Source organism: Leptinotarsa decemlineata, unplaced genomic scaffold, assembly GCF_025532065.1.
Source record: "Leptinotarsa decemlineata unplaced genomic scaffold, Ldec_3_MD MMD2_P_RNA_scaffold_2, whole genome shotgun sequence".
Classification (NCBI taxonomy): domain Eukaryota; kingdom Metazoa; phylum Arthropoda; class Insecta; order Coleoptera; family Chrysomelidae; genus Leptinotarsa; species Leptinotarsa decemlineata.
In genome coordinates, this window is record NW_027412529.1 from 19,415,834 (window position 1) to 19,434,263 (window position 18,430).

At 34.6% G+C, this 18,430-nt stretch overlaps 1 protein-coding gene across 1 annotated transcript in view; it reads left to right on the forward strand.

The window, feature by feature from the left end:
- Nucleotides 1-18,430, forward strand: part of LOC111507801 (uncharacterized) — a 93,198-nt gene that overhangs the window by 73,761 nt on the left and 1,007 nt on the right. The window contains exon 2 of the mRNA XM_074185065.1: nt 15,762-15,970. Within this exon, the coding sequence (XP_074041166.1) occupies nt 15,762-15,970 (209 nt within the window). The remainder of the gene's footprint in view (nt 1-15,761; nt 15,971-18,430) is intronic.

An 18,430-nucleotide genomic window follows, 5' to 3' on the forward strand; every position in this document is an offset into this window, starting at 1 on the left:
AGTAAGGTATTGAAATATAGTTATTTGGAAAATCTGAATTCAACCACGTTTCACTTCACCCTATTATGTCCAGTTTATTTTTAAAGCTATTGAAACAATTGTTCAATGATCGGATATTTACGTGAGCAATTTTAATTTTATCTATTAGTGGTTTTTTGATCAAGTACCTATAGTAGGATTTCCATTCATCTATTTGATGAAGATACCTTCTTCCCCACCTTCTTCCCGTTCCTTCAATTTCTCCAATACTTTCTTGAATTGTTCTCGTTGTAGTTGAGTTCTATCGGTACTTATATGAACACCAAAACTCATTGATTTGAGTTGTGTTTGGATTTCACAATAGTCATGACGTCATATTTCGAAGGTAGTTCGATTTTAATTGGTGTCGGTGAATTATTCTTATTCTTTCCGATTCTTACTACTTTGATGCGCTGTATATCGACAGAAGTGGCTAACGCTTGGATAATTTCAGATACCTTCTTTTTATCCCCTTCTCCTTTGTTGGTGACTGATTCATTGTGTTGCTGCTGAACATTATACATTATTATGTTTTTCTCTCGTCGCTGCCTATCATTTATTTCATTCAAAATGGCATCTATATTATAGGTTTCTCTATTTTCCTTATTGAAATTATTTTTGATTATATTGAAATATATTTCTGAGGTAGGAAATTGGGTTAGTGACATTTTCCTTATTGAAATCATTTTTGAATATATTGAAATTAATTTCTGAATTATTTGATTGATATCCGATAGATCATGGTAGGAAATTGGGTGGGTAACATTTTTCTTGTTGAAATTATTTTTGATTATTTTGAAATAAAAAAAACACTAGTTGATGAAATACTCGTATCCGCTCTCTTCAGGTAGTTTAAACTAGATTAGAATTATCAATCATGATGGCAAAAAATACCGTTCAAGCGAAGCAATGGCATGAAAACTATTACAAGGGGTCCACTTCATCAGAACAATAGTTAAATGTTTTGAATGATCAAAAAGTGAAGTTGCGTGAGTAAGCTAACGCTGTAAAGGTATATTATAACAATTTTCCATTGAAGGTAACTCATATACAAATTGAAGTGAGAGCTAACGGCAACAATGTTAAATGTTAGAACTAAATTCTTACCGGGGTCATTTTTATTGTCTATGCATCGCCATTGTAAATAATTGAATGTAAGATGATTCCATAAAATTTGCCCCCGTAACAAGATAGCTTCTGAATATCGATAGGATGTACGAGCGAATAGGTGGACCAGTTCGTTAAATATTTTGAAACATCGGTAAACTGATCAACACTTCGCAGGTCTATTATGTTTGCGTCCTCAAAATGCCATAAATAGTCATTCGGTTTCTTCATTATCAAGCGTCCTTATCTGCATAGGTGTAGTGTGTTCTGTTTTTTGTGACTTTATTTTGTATTTATTAAATATACTTTATTATATTTATTAAATAGACTGTTATATTTATTTAATTTGAAATATGATATAGAGTTGTTTTTCAAAATACATTATCATAGATTTTCAACACATTTACACTTTATTGTGAGATAATTAGTTGACCTAGTCAACTATGTTCGTTAACCTCAGGTATAACTGTCATTAATCAGTTCCTAGAATATTATTAGTTTCTAGGTAGGCAGTAATATTTCAAAAAGTATATATAATTCACAATGTATGTAAAATTCAGTTTGTTAGTGAACACGCTTGAAAAAGCTACTGTGCAGCGAAACAGGTGTTGCGGATTTGTTAATCTGTTCTAGTGAAAATCTCACAATGAAGTGTTTTCAATATACATAAACTTCAAAATAGTTTTTGAGGTAAGTAAACAACCGACAAATAGCTGAATAATATGATTGAATTTTATTATTTTCATAGTATTAAAATAGATGCCGTAGCAGGTCCAAGTAATGTACAAAGAAAGCGGAAGTTTATGTCGTTAGAAGAAAAACAGATTGTCTGTAAAGTGTACGAAAACTTAAAAAAAAGGTGACTGGGATTGTGCAAGCTCCAATAGTATATTGTCGTGGTAGAAAAAAATGAATTGGACGAGTACCAGAAAAATATTGTATGCTGTACCATTCATTCTTTCTTTTTTGAGAATAAAGTGCCAACCCTCGAATCCATTAGGATTTATATATGCCAAACGATCCCGTTAATATGTCTTAATAGTAAGAGAAGACGGAGATATCTTCGCTCTATTAAAAAAATGCGTTCTGCTCTCTAATAGATTTATTATCTGGATGAAACGTGGGTGAATGCTGGTCATTCAATATCTAAGATCTGGCAAGATACTACTGTAACTAGTTATCGTCAAGCCTTTGTGGACGGTTTATCAACAGGGTTACGCGGACCAATGGGTAAAGGACAACGACTAATTGTTGCCCATATAGGTAGCGAGAGTGGCTTTTTTGACAATGATGCACTAATTTTTTTATCAGAAAAAAACGAGGGATTATCACGAAGACATGGACGCTCAACGCTTTGAAGGATGGTTTGAATCCCTTCTTTCACGAGTCGAGCCAAATAGTTAAAGTTTATGAGTGTCATTAAACAGTATCGTGACAGATATCGCCAGCATGTGGTGTATACAATAGCTCGTGCTGAAGGCATCACCATTTTGAGACTTCCTCTTTACCATCGCGAGTTAAAACCCGGTAGAATTAATCTGGGCTCAAATTAAAGGTTACGTAGATCGTGACAACGTGATTTATACAATTTCTGATGTCCAACGTTTATAAGAACTCGCAATGGGACGGATACGGAAAGAAGATTGGGCTAATGCTGTAGCCCATGTGATCAAGGAAGAAGAGAAAATGTGGAGATTGGACGGGATGGTAGACACTGTTTTCGACCAAATAATGATAGATTTAATTGTGTCTGGGGATTCTTCTTCATAAGCATAACATAGGTAATTATTTCTTTGCTCTGTAGCTCTCTTTCTATATAAAAGAAACATAATAAATAATTTTGTAAATTTTCCTGTTTTTTTGGAGTACTGTATTACGCATAATAAGAAAATGTAATCAGTTTTACCATTGACACCAGGTAGCGCCACCTACTAAAATTTTTAGGTAATTACCTATGTGTTAAAATAAATTAAAATATTATTTTGGTACGCCTCTGCGAATCACCTTCAACTGAAAATAGTTACAGTATATCAAAAGAACGTGTTGGCTGTATATTGCAGATTTACTATGAGAAAGCTCTGTTCAAAGTGGGTGCGCAGCAAGATCACTGTTAACCAGAAACAAAAACGTCTTGATGATTCTGAGCAATGTTTGACCATGTGCACTTCTTTGATTGACGACTTGTTTATTTTGTGGAAATTCATGTTCACTGAGGATACACTATGAAAACATACTTTTGTCTATTTTCAACGATAGTTTTATGTTTGTGCATCTAGTGAAACTCGTCCAAAGCGCCCGAAAGCACAACGATCGTTTGGAAAGGTTTTGGCCTTGATATTTTGGGATATGCGTGGTGTAATATCTATCGACTATTTCGAGAAGGGAAATACCATCAACAGTGAATATTGTATAGCGTTATTGGGGCGTTTTAAGGCCAAACTTGCAGAGAAACGATTGCATATGGTAAAGAAAAAAAATTGGTTCTTCAAGATAACGCACCGTGTCACAAGTCAATAAAAACAATGGCAAAACTATGTGAATTGAACATCGAATTGCTCCTACATCCACCGTATTCACCAGATTTGGCTCCCAGCGGCTACTGGATGTTCGCAGATCTTGAAAACTGCTCATCGAATGAAAAGTTCATTGCTGAAACTGAGGCCTATTTTGAGGCAAAAGATAAATTGATCTACAAAAGCGGTATTGAAATATTAGAGCGGCGCTGGAATGATTGTATGGCTCTTGATGGAGAATACGTTGATGAATAAAGCCAGAGCCCAAACACAACGCATTTGTGACAGCGCTATCTCGACCTGCCGTAGGTCTCATCAGTGCTGCTAAGCGAAACCACGAATGAGCTGCTGGACTCAACTGTCTTTTAAAGGACAATCCGGGATAAGTAAGGTCGACATCTCCCCTTACGAAGATACCTTTATTGGGATTGACTGAGAACAAGTTGAATTTATAATTGATGGGTACTGTTGGAAAAAAAAGTGATTTTGTTTGTTATCTAGTTATTTCAGAATCAAAAAGATGGTTAGGCATATCCTGATTTGTGAATGGATGTTATAAAACTATTTTTCTAGAGAACTGTCTGATTATGAAGTCGAAATGAAGTAGGAAACGTTTGCCATAGATTTCTGTTATCGAATGTGCAAAGAAAAAAAAGTGAGGAAAATGTTTTGTGAGCGGTTCCAATCAAGTTAGTCCCCGAAAAAGACATTTCATGAAAGCCCTTGTAAAACAATTTTACTAAACTACGCAAGAGCACTAGTTGACTGAAAGTCCACATGGTTGGCTGGAAATGTTTTTGAATCATTCCGAGTTTACCAGTGGAAATAATACATTAATCTCCTTGTGAATATCCAGTTCCTTGTTTGAAGTCCTTTGTTTAATCATAAGCAATGTTGTTCTACCCCATTCTGTCGCTTTATACAATTGTGTTACTTGTTTCCATCAGTACAAACGTCGAGGGGAAACGTAAGTTTTCAGTTGATTCATTTTAGCGTCACTTCATTTTCTTTTGGTGTAAATGGATATATCAACTATTTGGTATGGGTACAAAAATATAAAAACTTCTTTAATGTGACAGATAGCAGTGTGTGATTTGAAAAATTGTAGAAGTATACGTATTTTTAGGTCAGGCATTTTTTGATATCTCTTCAATTGTCCGGATTGTGATCATCATCATCCATTTTTAGGTAGGTTGGATGAGTTATGAATATTTTTTTCGGGTATGGAATTTGATGAATATTTTTGAAACATGAATATGTCAACTGAATATTTGAACTCTTTAATTGCTTGCTGTAAAAAAATAATGGGAGTACGTGAAATAGTTGAGAAAATACTGGGAATAATTTAAATTTTCTAGTTTCCATGATTCAACAATTTATGATACCCAACAAGGTTGAAATATCAGTAAACTGTTTCTGAATTTTTATTCTATAGTATATCGACACAGAAGGTGTATAATAATTTGTATAATAACTAATCAGAGCTATTATCAAATATAAGAATATTGAAAAATATCGAATAACACTATTTAATATCAACTATAACAGGTCGATGGATCTTTGTTTACATATTTCTGCCAATGGGTAATGCCATCCCTACAAAAAGTCTTCGAATGATTCATAACGTTCCAGAACATTCCACAATATTTGAAAATGTTCTGGAATGATCCACAATGATCTGGTTAGTTCTAGAATATTTCCGAAAGTTTCAGACTATTTCCAAACATTCTGGAATCCATTCTGGAATCCAAATCTGTTCTGGAATCGTCTCTAATACTTCCGAAAGGTCGACACTGTCGTAAACGTTTCTGCAAGACGAAACTTTCAGCCGCTATATCTTCAAAAGCACATCGAACATGAAAAACTAGAACCTTCTTCAAAGATGTGGGATACTGGACTGCTACTGAAGTTGCTGGATTCCATCAAGAAAAGAGCCATACGCCTGATTGGAGATGTGAACATCACGAGCAACCTTGATAGTCTGGATTATATTATCGAAGAAAGGTTGGAGATTTGTCTCTCTTCTATAGATATTTTCACGGGAAGTGTTCAAGCTACTTGGCACATTTGATTCCGCCAAGAGCGGTACACCTCAGAAATATATTTAATCTCCATCGATTCAAATCCAATGTCAATCGCTACTTTCGTACAGGCACCGCTCTGAGAGCGCCTTGAGGATTTTCTCATAGTGCTTGTGTTTTGTCCTTAAAAAAATAACTTCTTCGATCGAACCTGGATTCGCTCCTGAGTTTCAATGGTATAACGACATATAAAAATCTCTTCAGCAGAATGGATTTAGATATAGAAAGCATACAATTCATGAAGTAACACACCGAAGCAAGAAGGAAAACAAGAAGGAAGGAAATACAAAGGAAACCAAACCCACCCTGCACTACGTCAGAGTAGTAACGTACAAATTAGGAAAAATTCCAAAACAACAGAACATATAACAGAACAGAAGTTCCTTAACCAACCCAAAAGATAATGTGAATCTAGAAAACTAAGGCATATAAGGAGTTGCATGTGGAGATTGCAGTGGTAACACGTCGACCAAGCAATTATGCGATCATCACTCAGATCAGAGGAACACAAACTTGTATTTCGCAGAAAGCTGCAGTATAACCATCAGGCACGTGTGCAATATCTTCCATTTGGAAGATTCATTGCAAGTAACTCCCTATATATGAAAAGCTGAAATTATATGCATTTGGTCGAGACGATCACTAATAGACCTGTTTGGGGGGTTTAGCTCCTCACTAGTACCGGGAGGGTCATTTCAGACGGAGTGAACCGTGCATGAGATCCCCAAAAACTAACCCAGACGAGTGACTTTAATCGCGAGCAAGTGTTGGTTCTCAGTGAATCTGAAAATGAGATCAATTTAGAGTCTAGTTAAGAAATGTTTATACTTACCGGAGCCGCCTGACGGCGACTCTCGGGCTGAACATCCCGAACTCTATCTGCAGTTCCGGAAACTACTTCACACATACATACTCCAGGGTGGGACACTCTTTCTTCCCATGTGAACCTACGATTTTCCAGGTAAGTGTGGCAGATACTAGACAACAACTAATCCAGCTTATGCCGCGCAGGAAGCTGAAGTAAAACCATCACGCTTCTGTGCAATGTCACCCATCAGCGTGTCACTATCTGAGAGTTAGGCAGATTTAGACTTCAGTGTAGTGATACCTTCTTGGAAATGGCTCTTATCATCTCATAAATATCCGACTCAACAAAACATTTTTTGAAAAAAATCTTCACTACATATACTCTTTTATTACGTGGATATATTTTCCCAGTGATACTCAAAAGTTCCTTATTCGGTTTGTAGTAAACTTTGTTAAGAACCCCATACTAGTTATCAAACACCATTTAAAGGTGTTTATTGTTGGAAAACCTTCAAGCATGAAGCCATTTTTTTTCAATATAGAATAAAGAAAAACACTTTTCTTTAATTTCTACTAAGTTTATAATTTGTTACGACAGGTTTCGGTTTACAAGACCATTTTCAAGTAACTAATACAATAACAGGACAAGTACTTGAATATACACTGTTAAGGTCAGGTATCTGTAGTAGATACCTGAAATAACAAATGTTACCTCAAAGATCAATAACAATAGCATGATAACAAATTATTGGTATTGTTTATTCAGGTAACATTTGTTATTTCAAGCACCTATTACAGGGACCTGACCTTATCCATGTATATTTGAGTACTTGTCTTCTTATTGTATCAGTTACTTGAAAATGGTCTCATAAACCGAAACCGGTCGTAACAGATAATAAACTTTGTAGAAAATAGACAAAAAATATTTTCTTTATTCTATATTCAACATGAATTTCTACATAATGAATAGGCCATTTTTTTCAAATTAGAAAACAAGAGAATAATATTCCGAGTGGGCTGAACTCGAATAATAAGGTGATTTGGAAACATTGATAACCTGTAAAAGGAAGACTCTGTTCCATACTAATATTCGCGATGTATTCCTTCCTTTTCTCATAGCCTAAAAAAACAACTACGATGAACCTGATTAGGAAATTAAGACCATTCGGTCATTGATCAGTATTGAAGGGTTTCATTCTTAACAAAATCCTAAAACTTATTTATTGCAAGATGTAACAGGAACCAACTCGAACTTCAATGTAAAACAAGCCCAGCTTCGTGATAAACCCATCTTTCATCTATGATTTTATGATACGTCAACAATTTATTCAAAAGTCAAATAAAGTTTTGAGTTATGTGCCAAAGAAAATAAGGACCCATATGTTAAACTCAGTCATCAAACAATAAATTATCTGTACTTTCAGAATTATTCTACTACACTAATTTACAAGGATCAATACATATTATGCATAACAATGAGAATTTTCAGCCTTAATCAAACTTGAAATGAGTTATTTGATGAGAATTTACCAGCAAGAGCTACAGTGAAGTCATGTAGACATTCATAGTAGTGAAAGTGATAATTGTTTCAAAATGAAATCATAATTGTGAATTATTTTCAGCTAAAACTTGATCTAAATATTGGAAAATAAACCTTAGTTTGTAAATTCATGAACGCTTTCTGAACCATTGAGAAATGTTCTCAAAATCTTCTTTCATTTTTATAGGCCGAAACAGTCCTTATCTGTATGAAGTATTGCGTTATCATTAGCAAAGTCAATAATTTCACTATTGGTTTCATCCTGACTGAACGGAATAATATTGGACCCTTGCTGAGTTTGCCATCATAGGACACACTAAATAGTTTGAAATGTCATTTTAGTAGACTTTTTAACGCTCATTAATATGCAAGAAACAAAAACACAATTCACTGATGAAATGTTTACTTTTCGATTGAATTGCCTTTTACCCATAATTTATATTTTTATACATTTTTCAATTGTGAAAGCACTCGAAAAATTTTTAGGTTTTAAAATAGTGGGTTATGAGAGGTGAATAGAAGACGACCTTCAATTTTATTATTCAAATCAATATTTGAAGAAATCATTCATTTCTTCTCACTAGATGCTCAAAGTTGCCACACCGATTTTTTTAATAAACATATGTGCTCGATTCTTCATACCATCGATTGCTTGAAATTTCTCTGTTATTTTTGGTTGTTGATTGTTCAACTCAGCATAAGGTCCCTCATGAATTTCATTACTCAAACAACTCCATAGAAAAAAGTCGAGGGCTATGGTTGGGATACTTAGGAGACTATAACATTCCATCCATTTATCATTGAACACTAACATTCCATCCATTTATCATTGAACACCAGTGTTGGACTTTTTGTTTGTGGATCTGTGGCAACACTGTCTCGACCACGTTTTGTAATCTTATCAGTGTTTTTTCTGGTTTCCGGTTAGTCTGTCACTTTGTGTATTCAACTCATGTCACATCTGATTGTACATATTGTTGTGTTCAATAAATATCAAAAAAATATATCATGATCTGTAGAATCCTGGATTTTAACAGGTTATGGGCCCAGGAACCAAAAGTTCTTGAATTTCGTCCAAACTGTTAATTTCCGTTTCGCCAATCCACCATGACTCAGTACCTTTCGCTGCCAGTTGAACGTCTAAAGGGACGAGAAAATTTCGACTCATGGAAATTTGCAGTATAGACATATCTCGAAGAGAGCCGAATATGGAATCAAAAATTGGATACAGTTTTGCAGGGCTTTGGTTTGACCCAGTCAATATTTGACTCTTGTGTTTATTTCAGAATAACAGAAAAATGTATGATAATAGTGGCTGTCTGGGTGGATGATCTGCTTTTTTTTTCGACCAATGAAAAATTGAAAAATCAGGTCAAGTTACAACTCACAAGATCATTCAAAATGACCGACCTTGGTGAGGACAAACTATTTTTAGGACTTCAATTAACTTATGATCACCAATCCAAGACAATTTCGCTTAGTCAGCAGAATTATATTGAACAGATTCTCAAACGATTTAATATGAATAAAGCAAAGCCACGAACAGAAGGAGAAAGGGACAACATGAAGAAAATCCTCTACCAAGAAGTTATTGGCAGCCTCTTATTCGCGGTCCAAATTTCAAGGTCTGATATTACATTTGCTGTGAATAGTCTGAGTAGATTTACGAATATTCCAGACATGACATACTGGACAGGTGTAAAACGGATATTCAGATACCTCCGTGGAACTTCTTCATACAAATTGAAATCTGATGGATTGATGGATAGTGTGATGCTGAATGGGCTAGTGACCCGGATGAAAGACGGTCAGTAACTGACTATATTTTCATTAAGTGTGATACCTCCATATCCTAGTGCACTGAATGGCTGCCTGATTTAGTACTTTCAACAACAGAGGCCGAATACATGGCAATGTCTTCATCAGCACAATAAGCTTTATGGTCGAGAGGTATCTCTGAAGAAATTGAGCAAACTTTGATTAGTCCTACTCAGATCTTCTGCGATAACCAGGGAGCAAGAAATCTGGCATTGAATGGTGCTTATCAACCAAGGACCAAGCACATCGACGTACAACACCACTTTATGGAAGAAAAGGTGAAAGCAAAGCTTCTCTCCTCCACGTACATACCTACCAAGAAGATGGTCGCCGATTCTTTGACCAAGGCTCTTGATGTGAACAAGTTCAGTGAATGTATCAAGTGCCAAGGAATCCACAAATAGAGCGTGTGTTGGAGTATTTATTCGTGGATCTGTGGCAATACTGTCTCGAACACGTTTTGTTATCTTATCATTGTTTTTTTTCGGTTTCCAGTTAGTCTGTCACATCTGATTGTACATACTGTTGTGTTCAATAAATATCAAAGTTATCTAACCTGCTCTGTAGAATCCTAGATTTCAACAACCAGAAGCTCATATATCTCTATACAGTGCTCAGATGCTCCAGATACTACCAAAAATGAAAATTGTGCTTATGAGGTGGTCGAGTTCATCCAAGAAATTGTTTGAAATGACTATCTTGCACTACTAAAGAGGCCATTATGAGGAAACGATCCATCAATTATTGATCCAATTATTCCGAAAAACTTCAGTAATGCCCGTTTTCATAGTACATTTCAGAGATGAAAAAGGTGTATTACTTGGACCATGAAACAATTATTTCATTGACCAGTATTCGATATAAAAATAACAAAATAACAAGTTATGTCTTTGGATTTCTTTCCAATAAAGCCTGGGCTGAACAATTTCAACAGTGATTAAGGTAGATTAGAATACTGGATAAGTTCTTGTATGAAGTTTTCATGGCAAATTTCAAAATAGCCCAGAACGGTATAATTCGTCGCCTCGTTCATTGAGAAATCAATTTTATTCATATACTAGCTAAAGACTCTTGATATTCCGAAATTTTACATACACTTTTAGAAGATGCCGTTGATCTGGTTGATTTTGATCTGGGTACGATTTGGCATATTACTGTATCGCTCTTGAAGAATGTTTTCTGCAAACAAAGTGACGTCGTTACAACAGAGGAAAATAATCACTCTGTCGAAAAAAACATCAAAACTGTGATTTGCTATCCATTTTTCAAATTTTTGAAATGTGTTCCTAACAAATTACTGTCTGTCCGTGCGAAAAAATGTCATTGAAATTTCTTGTTCGCAAAACTAAAATGCATCCATTGAAACAATTTTCATCTCGACACTCGTCCATGGTTGGTTTATTTGTTTTTATTGAAACGTTTTTAGGGGTGTGAGCTATTATATAAACTCAAAAAATAATTCCGCTACCTAAACTTTAGTATTTATGTTAGATATACAGGGTGCCTCATATAAAAATTCCGCGGTCAAATATCTGAAAAATGGGAGAAAATATCCATATTCCTTGAAGGCAGATGATTTTGATGTTAAAGGGTCCTCTTATTTGCGAAGAGATACAGCAATAGGCTCATCTATTAGGGCGTCGCGACACCGACGCCAATTTTTTTGAACGGTAACCTAGATTTTACGATTCGTTTTTGGATTCTGCATTGAATTCTAAATTCAGCCATATAACACACTTGTAGTTTTTCTTAAATACTGATGAAAAAAGGCAATTTTATTGCGTATTATAAAGAGGGCCATGAATAAGTCAAAATGAATGCAATAATACGAGTTTAATGAAATGAATCCGTCAGTTATGATTTCATTGTCTGTTCAATTTTATCTAGTTGCGTATTTCTGTACAAATTAAAATAAATGTTTCAAATTACCAAAAATATGTTACTTTGACCATAACTCGACTAACATGATGATAACGAAATCAATTAGTGATAACAAGAATCATTTTAGTAAGTGTTCGAAATGCCTCCCTTCACGTAGAATACACATATTGCAAATTTTTAGTAATTCCCGATCGTGACAGCTAAAAGCGTCTCTCGCGTTATGGAAGCACCAACATTTGTGATACTATTTTTCAAATCCTCATTTTGTGGACGTCGCATATAAACTAAGTCTTTGACATATCTCCACAAAAAAAAAACGATTTCCAATCTATTTCTGATTAAAAGTATCATCCAAATACTGGGTAACTATTCTATTATTGTGTAGATGTGCAACATCTGGTTGAAACCACATATCCAGTCGAGTTTGTATTGGTAAATTCTCCAAGAGATTCGGTAACACATGTTGTAGAAAAACCAAGTACGTCTCCCCATTGAGAATTCCTTCGAAAAAATGAGGTCCTATCAAATAACCATCAATGATTCCGCACCAAACATTAACCCCCCATACAGACTAAAATCTCGTTTCTTGCACCCAATGAGGGTTCACGTCAGACCAATAGTGACAATTATGTTTGTTTATTAAACCGTTGTTATGGAAACGGCTTTCATAACCCCATAATATTTTTTTCAGAAACTGATCATCATTATGAATACGGGTAAACAACCATGCAATGAAGTTCAATCTTCTATCAGCATCTCCTAAATATGATAATATATTTTAGTTATCAAAAATGAAATATGAAGATTTTTACCTGGATGTAGTCCTTGAACCAAATGTATTTTGTATGGATGGAATTTGATTTTTGACAAAATACGTTGTATTGACGATTTCGAAATGTTACAATGCATTGCTGGTAGAACTATATGGTTCCAACACTATTTGACATAGCACTACAACACTGTGATTCTCATCAGTAACCGTTTTTGGTTTTTTTCGCTTCCGTTCATTAAAACATCCATTTCGTGCCAAAGATTTGGCTAAGCCAGCGAATGTTTTGTCTGACGGTAATTTTCTGTCAGGATACCGATTCTTTTGAATTTCTTCTTGCTTCGCTATAAATACATATCATATCCAATTTGTCTGCATTTGAAAATTTAACCATTTTTCGACCAATTGAAAATACTGGGTTACCATTTCAAAAAATTGGCGTCGGTGTTGCGACGCCCTAACGGATGGCGCCTAGTGCTGGATATCTACATAAATAAGATGACCCTTTGACACCAAAATTAACTGCTTTCACGAAATATGGATGTTCTTTTTCATTTTTCAGTTATTTGAAAATAAAGGCTTTGGCTTTCTACTTCTCCAATTCGATACAAAAAATGTAATTTAGGAATCTTCCAAAGAAAGGAAAAACCGATCAATTTCAAAAATTAACTCTATATAAAGATATGTGGATTTAGTATATTATCTACATCATTATTATAAGATTTTTTCAATAAAACCGTTTGTAAACATTTTTCACTTACTTTATTTTCAAGTTTTAAAGTTTATAATTTTGTTACTCAATTTTTCTCATTCTGTATAGTTCATTTAATGCCACAGTATTACAAGGTGATATGTAATCCGCCATTTTGTGGCTGCGGCCATTTTGAATTGGCATTTTTTTCGAAGTGTTCTACTATTCTATTACTTGAGCCCGTTCATTTGATACCCATATTGAGGTAGTTGTGAAAAAATATGTAATCCGCGGTTTTGTAGCTGCGGCCATCTTGAATTAGCATCTTTCTCAAAGTGTACTACTATTCTGCTAGTCAATGACTGTCATTTGATACCCATGTTGGGTTAGTTGTGAAAATATATGTAATCCGCCATTTTGTAGCTGCGGCCATCTTGAATTTGCATCTTTTTCAAAGTGTACTACTACCATATTGAGGTAGTTGTGAAACAATATATAATCCGCCAATATGTTAGTTGCAGCCATCTTTGGTTTACAGTCATACAGAATTCATCATACAGAATTTTTGATACAGAATTTATTAAATTATATTGTCATCAAAACTTAATGTGTGTACCAAATTTCAGATCAATCTGTCCGGAAGGAGGTCAAACTTCAATTACTAAATTTGACTCAAACAAACAGGGCAGGCTAAATATAACCATTTGATAAAAGGAGACCGGTCTTTCATTTTGAAAATATAATGAATAGTTAATAAATAATGAATGATCTTCTGCGGTATTTCTGATCGATTGAACATTACAAGGTATTCACTAATTTTACTTGGAGGTTGGCTAAGTCGAATTTGATTATCATTAATTTTATTTTTTTTTGTTAAATCAATTTCATCCACAGGAAAGAACTCCACCAGTTGAATAAGAATAAAAAAAAATTCAAAAGCAGAACCACTATGTTGAAAAATATATATGACAGTGTTATTGGTGTAATTTGTCACAAAGAGAACGAATTGCACTTATCTAATTGTATAAAAAATAGTGAACGTTATTAGGAATTCGTATTTTTGCTGTCAGACATGATTGATAGATTGGAAATTTGAAAATACAGTAATTCAAAAAATATGAAATCAAAATGTTTGCCAAACGCGAATAGGATATGATGTGAAAAAAATAATTTGAAACAATTTAGGAACAGAGGGGTAGAACTGAAAGCTCTAATTCATATGCTGTTTTGGGAATAAACGAAATTTTGCGATCAAAAATATGGAAGAATTGATGATATGAATCGGAAATAACTAAATAAATACTGAAGTATAAAATCAACCGTATGCTTGAAGAAACGGCCTGTATATACCGGTATGTGAAATTTGGAACGATGCATGTAAACGGTGAGAATTACAGAAAGGGTTGAATTTAAGGAGAGTTTCGTATTATAGAGCCTATTATTATCACGATGTATGAAAATCTAAGCTAGGCTTTTTATGTCAAGAGATATTGAGAAAAAATTCAAAAAGTAATTTTACTTCACCATTGCAACTTTTGACAAGTTGTTCAAATATGCTGCAAAAATTACTACAGATGGTTTTTTATATTGAGCCCATCTAAGTTATGAATTTTTATGACAAGATCTCTATCGAGAGAAACTTTGTCTGATTGAAAATGAATACTTTTTGATCACTCATCTTTTCATCTTCTCAAATAATATCTGAGATGTTGGAAATGCTCTTCGATTTTATATTAATTGAATTTACAGAAGAACAATGTAAAATAATCCCATGGAAGATAAAAAAGCCTGTCGCCGCTTGTCATCACCGATAGATTGTGACTTGGCCAAGGTCGAGCTCAACCCTACTTGTATTCTCGTTCCTTCTAGATGTGTTTGGAAAGGAGCATGAAGGAGTCAAGAGAAAATTTGAAGAGGTTTTTCGGAAACTTCACATAAAACCACCGGAGTCATTGAGGATTGCTGTGGAAAACTGTAAAACTGAATCAGTATCTCCCCCATCTTGCAATAATTTTAATGATACTCCAACTGTTGATGACGAATCTTCATACTCCAACTGTTGATGACGAATCTTCATAGTCAATTTTTCGCAGAGATTTTGAGACCTCTGCGGAAAATAAAGGGTGGAAAAATGAAGAAAAAGCAACAGCCCTTATACTGAAAATACGAGACATTCTGCAAAATAATCCCGTGAATAACCAGAACAATTATGAAGCATTCGTATCAGCTTTGGCGAGGTATATTTCGCCACCGCCCTTGTTGCATACTACTTTACTGAAATGTTTTCGCTCATCTAATCGATTTCATGAGCTGAATGAACTACTTGTCAAAGATCGAAAATTTTCAATTCCTCTATTAGTCAACCGACTGATTAAAACTCAATTATTTTTCACAATTGTGTGTCTTAGGTTGATGTCTGTCCTTCCGAAATCTGGGTCCGGATCTGATTCTGTATCCGGGATTGAATGATTCAGTAATTGTTGAAAAGACTATTCGTCATTATTCTCAACAATAATTTTATTTTTCTACTTTTCAGGTGGATGTCTCAATTATGGACATTCGTGTTTTGGTGGAGTTGCCAAAAGGCATAACGATCAAAATGAGTATTCTGAAGGTGAGAAATATTTCCAAAATGATGAAAACGTGGAATCAACTGATAACCAGAGATTTTTGTACCAGTCTGAACAACCTCAGATTTTTTTAGAACCAAGATATGCGGAGCAACTGAGAATATTCAGACAATGGGTATGTCATTTTTTATATTTTTGTGATCTTTAGCTTAAGATTTCATATTATAATGAATTTTTAGTGAATATTAGGCTTTTCTCTTCTCAGCATTGAAAGTTTAAGACAGGTTCGAGGTACTCCAAATACACTCGACGATTAATTCACCAACAAAGTTGGCGTCACCAACAGGGTGAACTGTAACTTTCATCTTTTGTGTACTAATTATAGAGAAACTTGAAATTTCTATCTGTTATGATGAGATTTATAAAAGTATGAACAATGTACTGTGGTATTTTGTCGGTTGTTACTTTTCGTTTGTGAGAAAATGTTTGTGATGCTGATTGCGAGCGGTCAATTTATCATTTTCTAGACGATGTCACAAACACATACTAGTTTGTTGTTCTCTTGGTAGAAAATAACTCAATATCAAGAAGCAAGTGAACATAACAACACTTACAAAATACAAATCATGAAATTATAAAACAACAACAAAAATTAGTTGGCGCTCTGGGACGACTTCATTGATTCCAGTGACGCATTTGCTTTTCCAGCTGCAGGAAAACCCGGAAAAACCTACAGCACCACATCATTTGAGGATCTTGATCTGCCAAAAAACAAAATGTAGGGTGTCTCCAGAGGCTCCAATAAATTCAATACATCGCCAAAACACTTAGTGACACGACTATCGTAAAACTTAAATCAGTCCGTTTCATCTTTGACCAAGGCGTAATAATGATCAGATTCAACGCCAGAACTACAGACAGTGAACAAGACTGCATGAAGATTATAATAGTGGTCTGCTAAATTGAAGTGTTCATCTATTTCGAACCTTCGTATGAGATTGGTGCTTCCGTCAGAGGTTGAGTCATGTTTGAAGATCATCAGTGTAATTATTGGATTGACTGGTGCCTCAGATATACTTGTTTTCTTATAACAGGTAGTTAGTTTGGCGCATATTTGGCAATACAGTCGATCATCATCTGTTAAAAGTTTCATTTTCAGATGATTTAACAATAAGCTTTGCACGGACTGGTTATTAGTCATATTAGGAAACGCTAGTTGACGTTCCAGAAAGTCACATACGTTTTTGCTACCTCTTGAACATTTAGTACAAAGTAGAAAAGTGAGGATTTTCTCAGCAAAAGATTAACAAACACAAGACGAAATAGACTCTATGGAATCATTCAATCCAGAGCGGTTAGGATTATTGATTCTGCTATTCTTTTGTTCACGAAGAGTATTCAACAAGAACCCCAAGAATTCGGAACACTCATCTTGTTGTCCTAACGAGTATCTAGTGGACTTCAAAAACTCCAGGAAATCGGTTGGAGGGAAAAATGATACATTCTTACGAAACTGCAGCTGCATGAACAGGTGTTTGAGTTTGGTGAATGAGTAAAAACATTCTCGTTCTCGTTCATCATTAAAACCTCGTTCTTGAAATTCTTTGTCATAAACAACACTTGCGAATTTTGTAATGATAAATGGAAGGGTTTCATAGGGTTTCAATTTTTTCTTATGTCCAAGCTTGTGACATGCAAAACATTTATTTTCTTAATATTTATCTGACAATGGTTGTTCCCAAAACACCAGAACTGCAAGATTCTTCTAGACACACGTTTCACCCATCAATGGAAGTTGATGTCATACATTTCATGTCTTTATTTGGTGTAATAAAAATAGCAAAATATGAATTGCTTTTGATTTGTTTTTGGAAAGATGTATTCATTTGTTCGGGTTGTGGTAATTTCTCCAATGCAATCTGTTCTCTATCTCTGCTACTTGCAATAGTCTTTCTACAGCGTGAGGTTGAGAAAACATCACTACCTCCACTGGATTCAATAAACCCCTAGCAATTTTATATTCAAATCTCGGTCCCCATTGTTTTTGCAGAATTATACAGGCGGTTTTCTTTAGATGATACTATTATTCTTATCTCGGAAACGGTAAAACCTACAAGGTCGGTCGATTTGGACGAAAGTTTCCTATTTTGGTGAACTAGAATATCAGTGGTTGTGTTTGAAATATTCGCCAAAAATTATAATTGTCGTATTTAGCCTCTACCGCTTCCATTTCGAATAATATTGAAATATGGCAGAGGAACTTTCAATACTGTATCATATTTGTTATGATCTGATATAAACCAGTTTTCAATGCAACGTTTCGTTCATTATATTTCATCATTACCTTTATTTTTTCAAATACGTACTCTAGTTTTTTCCAGCGATCTTTGTAGCCTCTGTAATGGAAAATTCAGCTTTGTGAATACATGTGTTTTCCGATGTTTTTTCTCATCATTACAGTATGGTCATACAATTTCCGGTCAGAGCTACCTTATAAAAGAAGGGGCCAATATTTTTTTGGTCTAGTACTCAAACCTATACATAACCTCCATATATCGCGCGAACATGTAATATACCAAGTAACAAAAAAAAATAGTACTACATCGTTTACAATATCTAATTAACTTTTCAAATT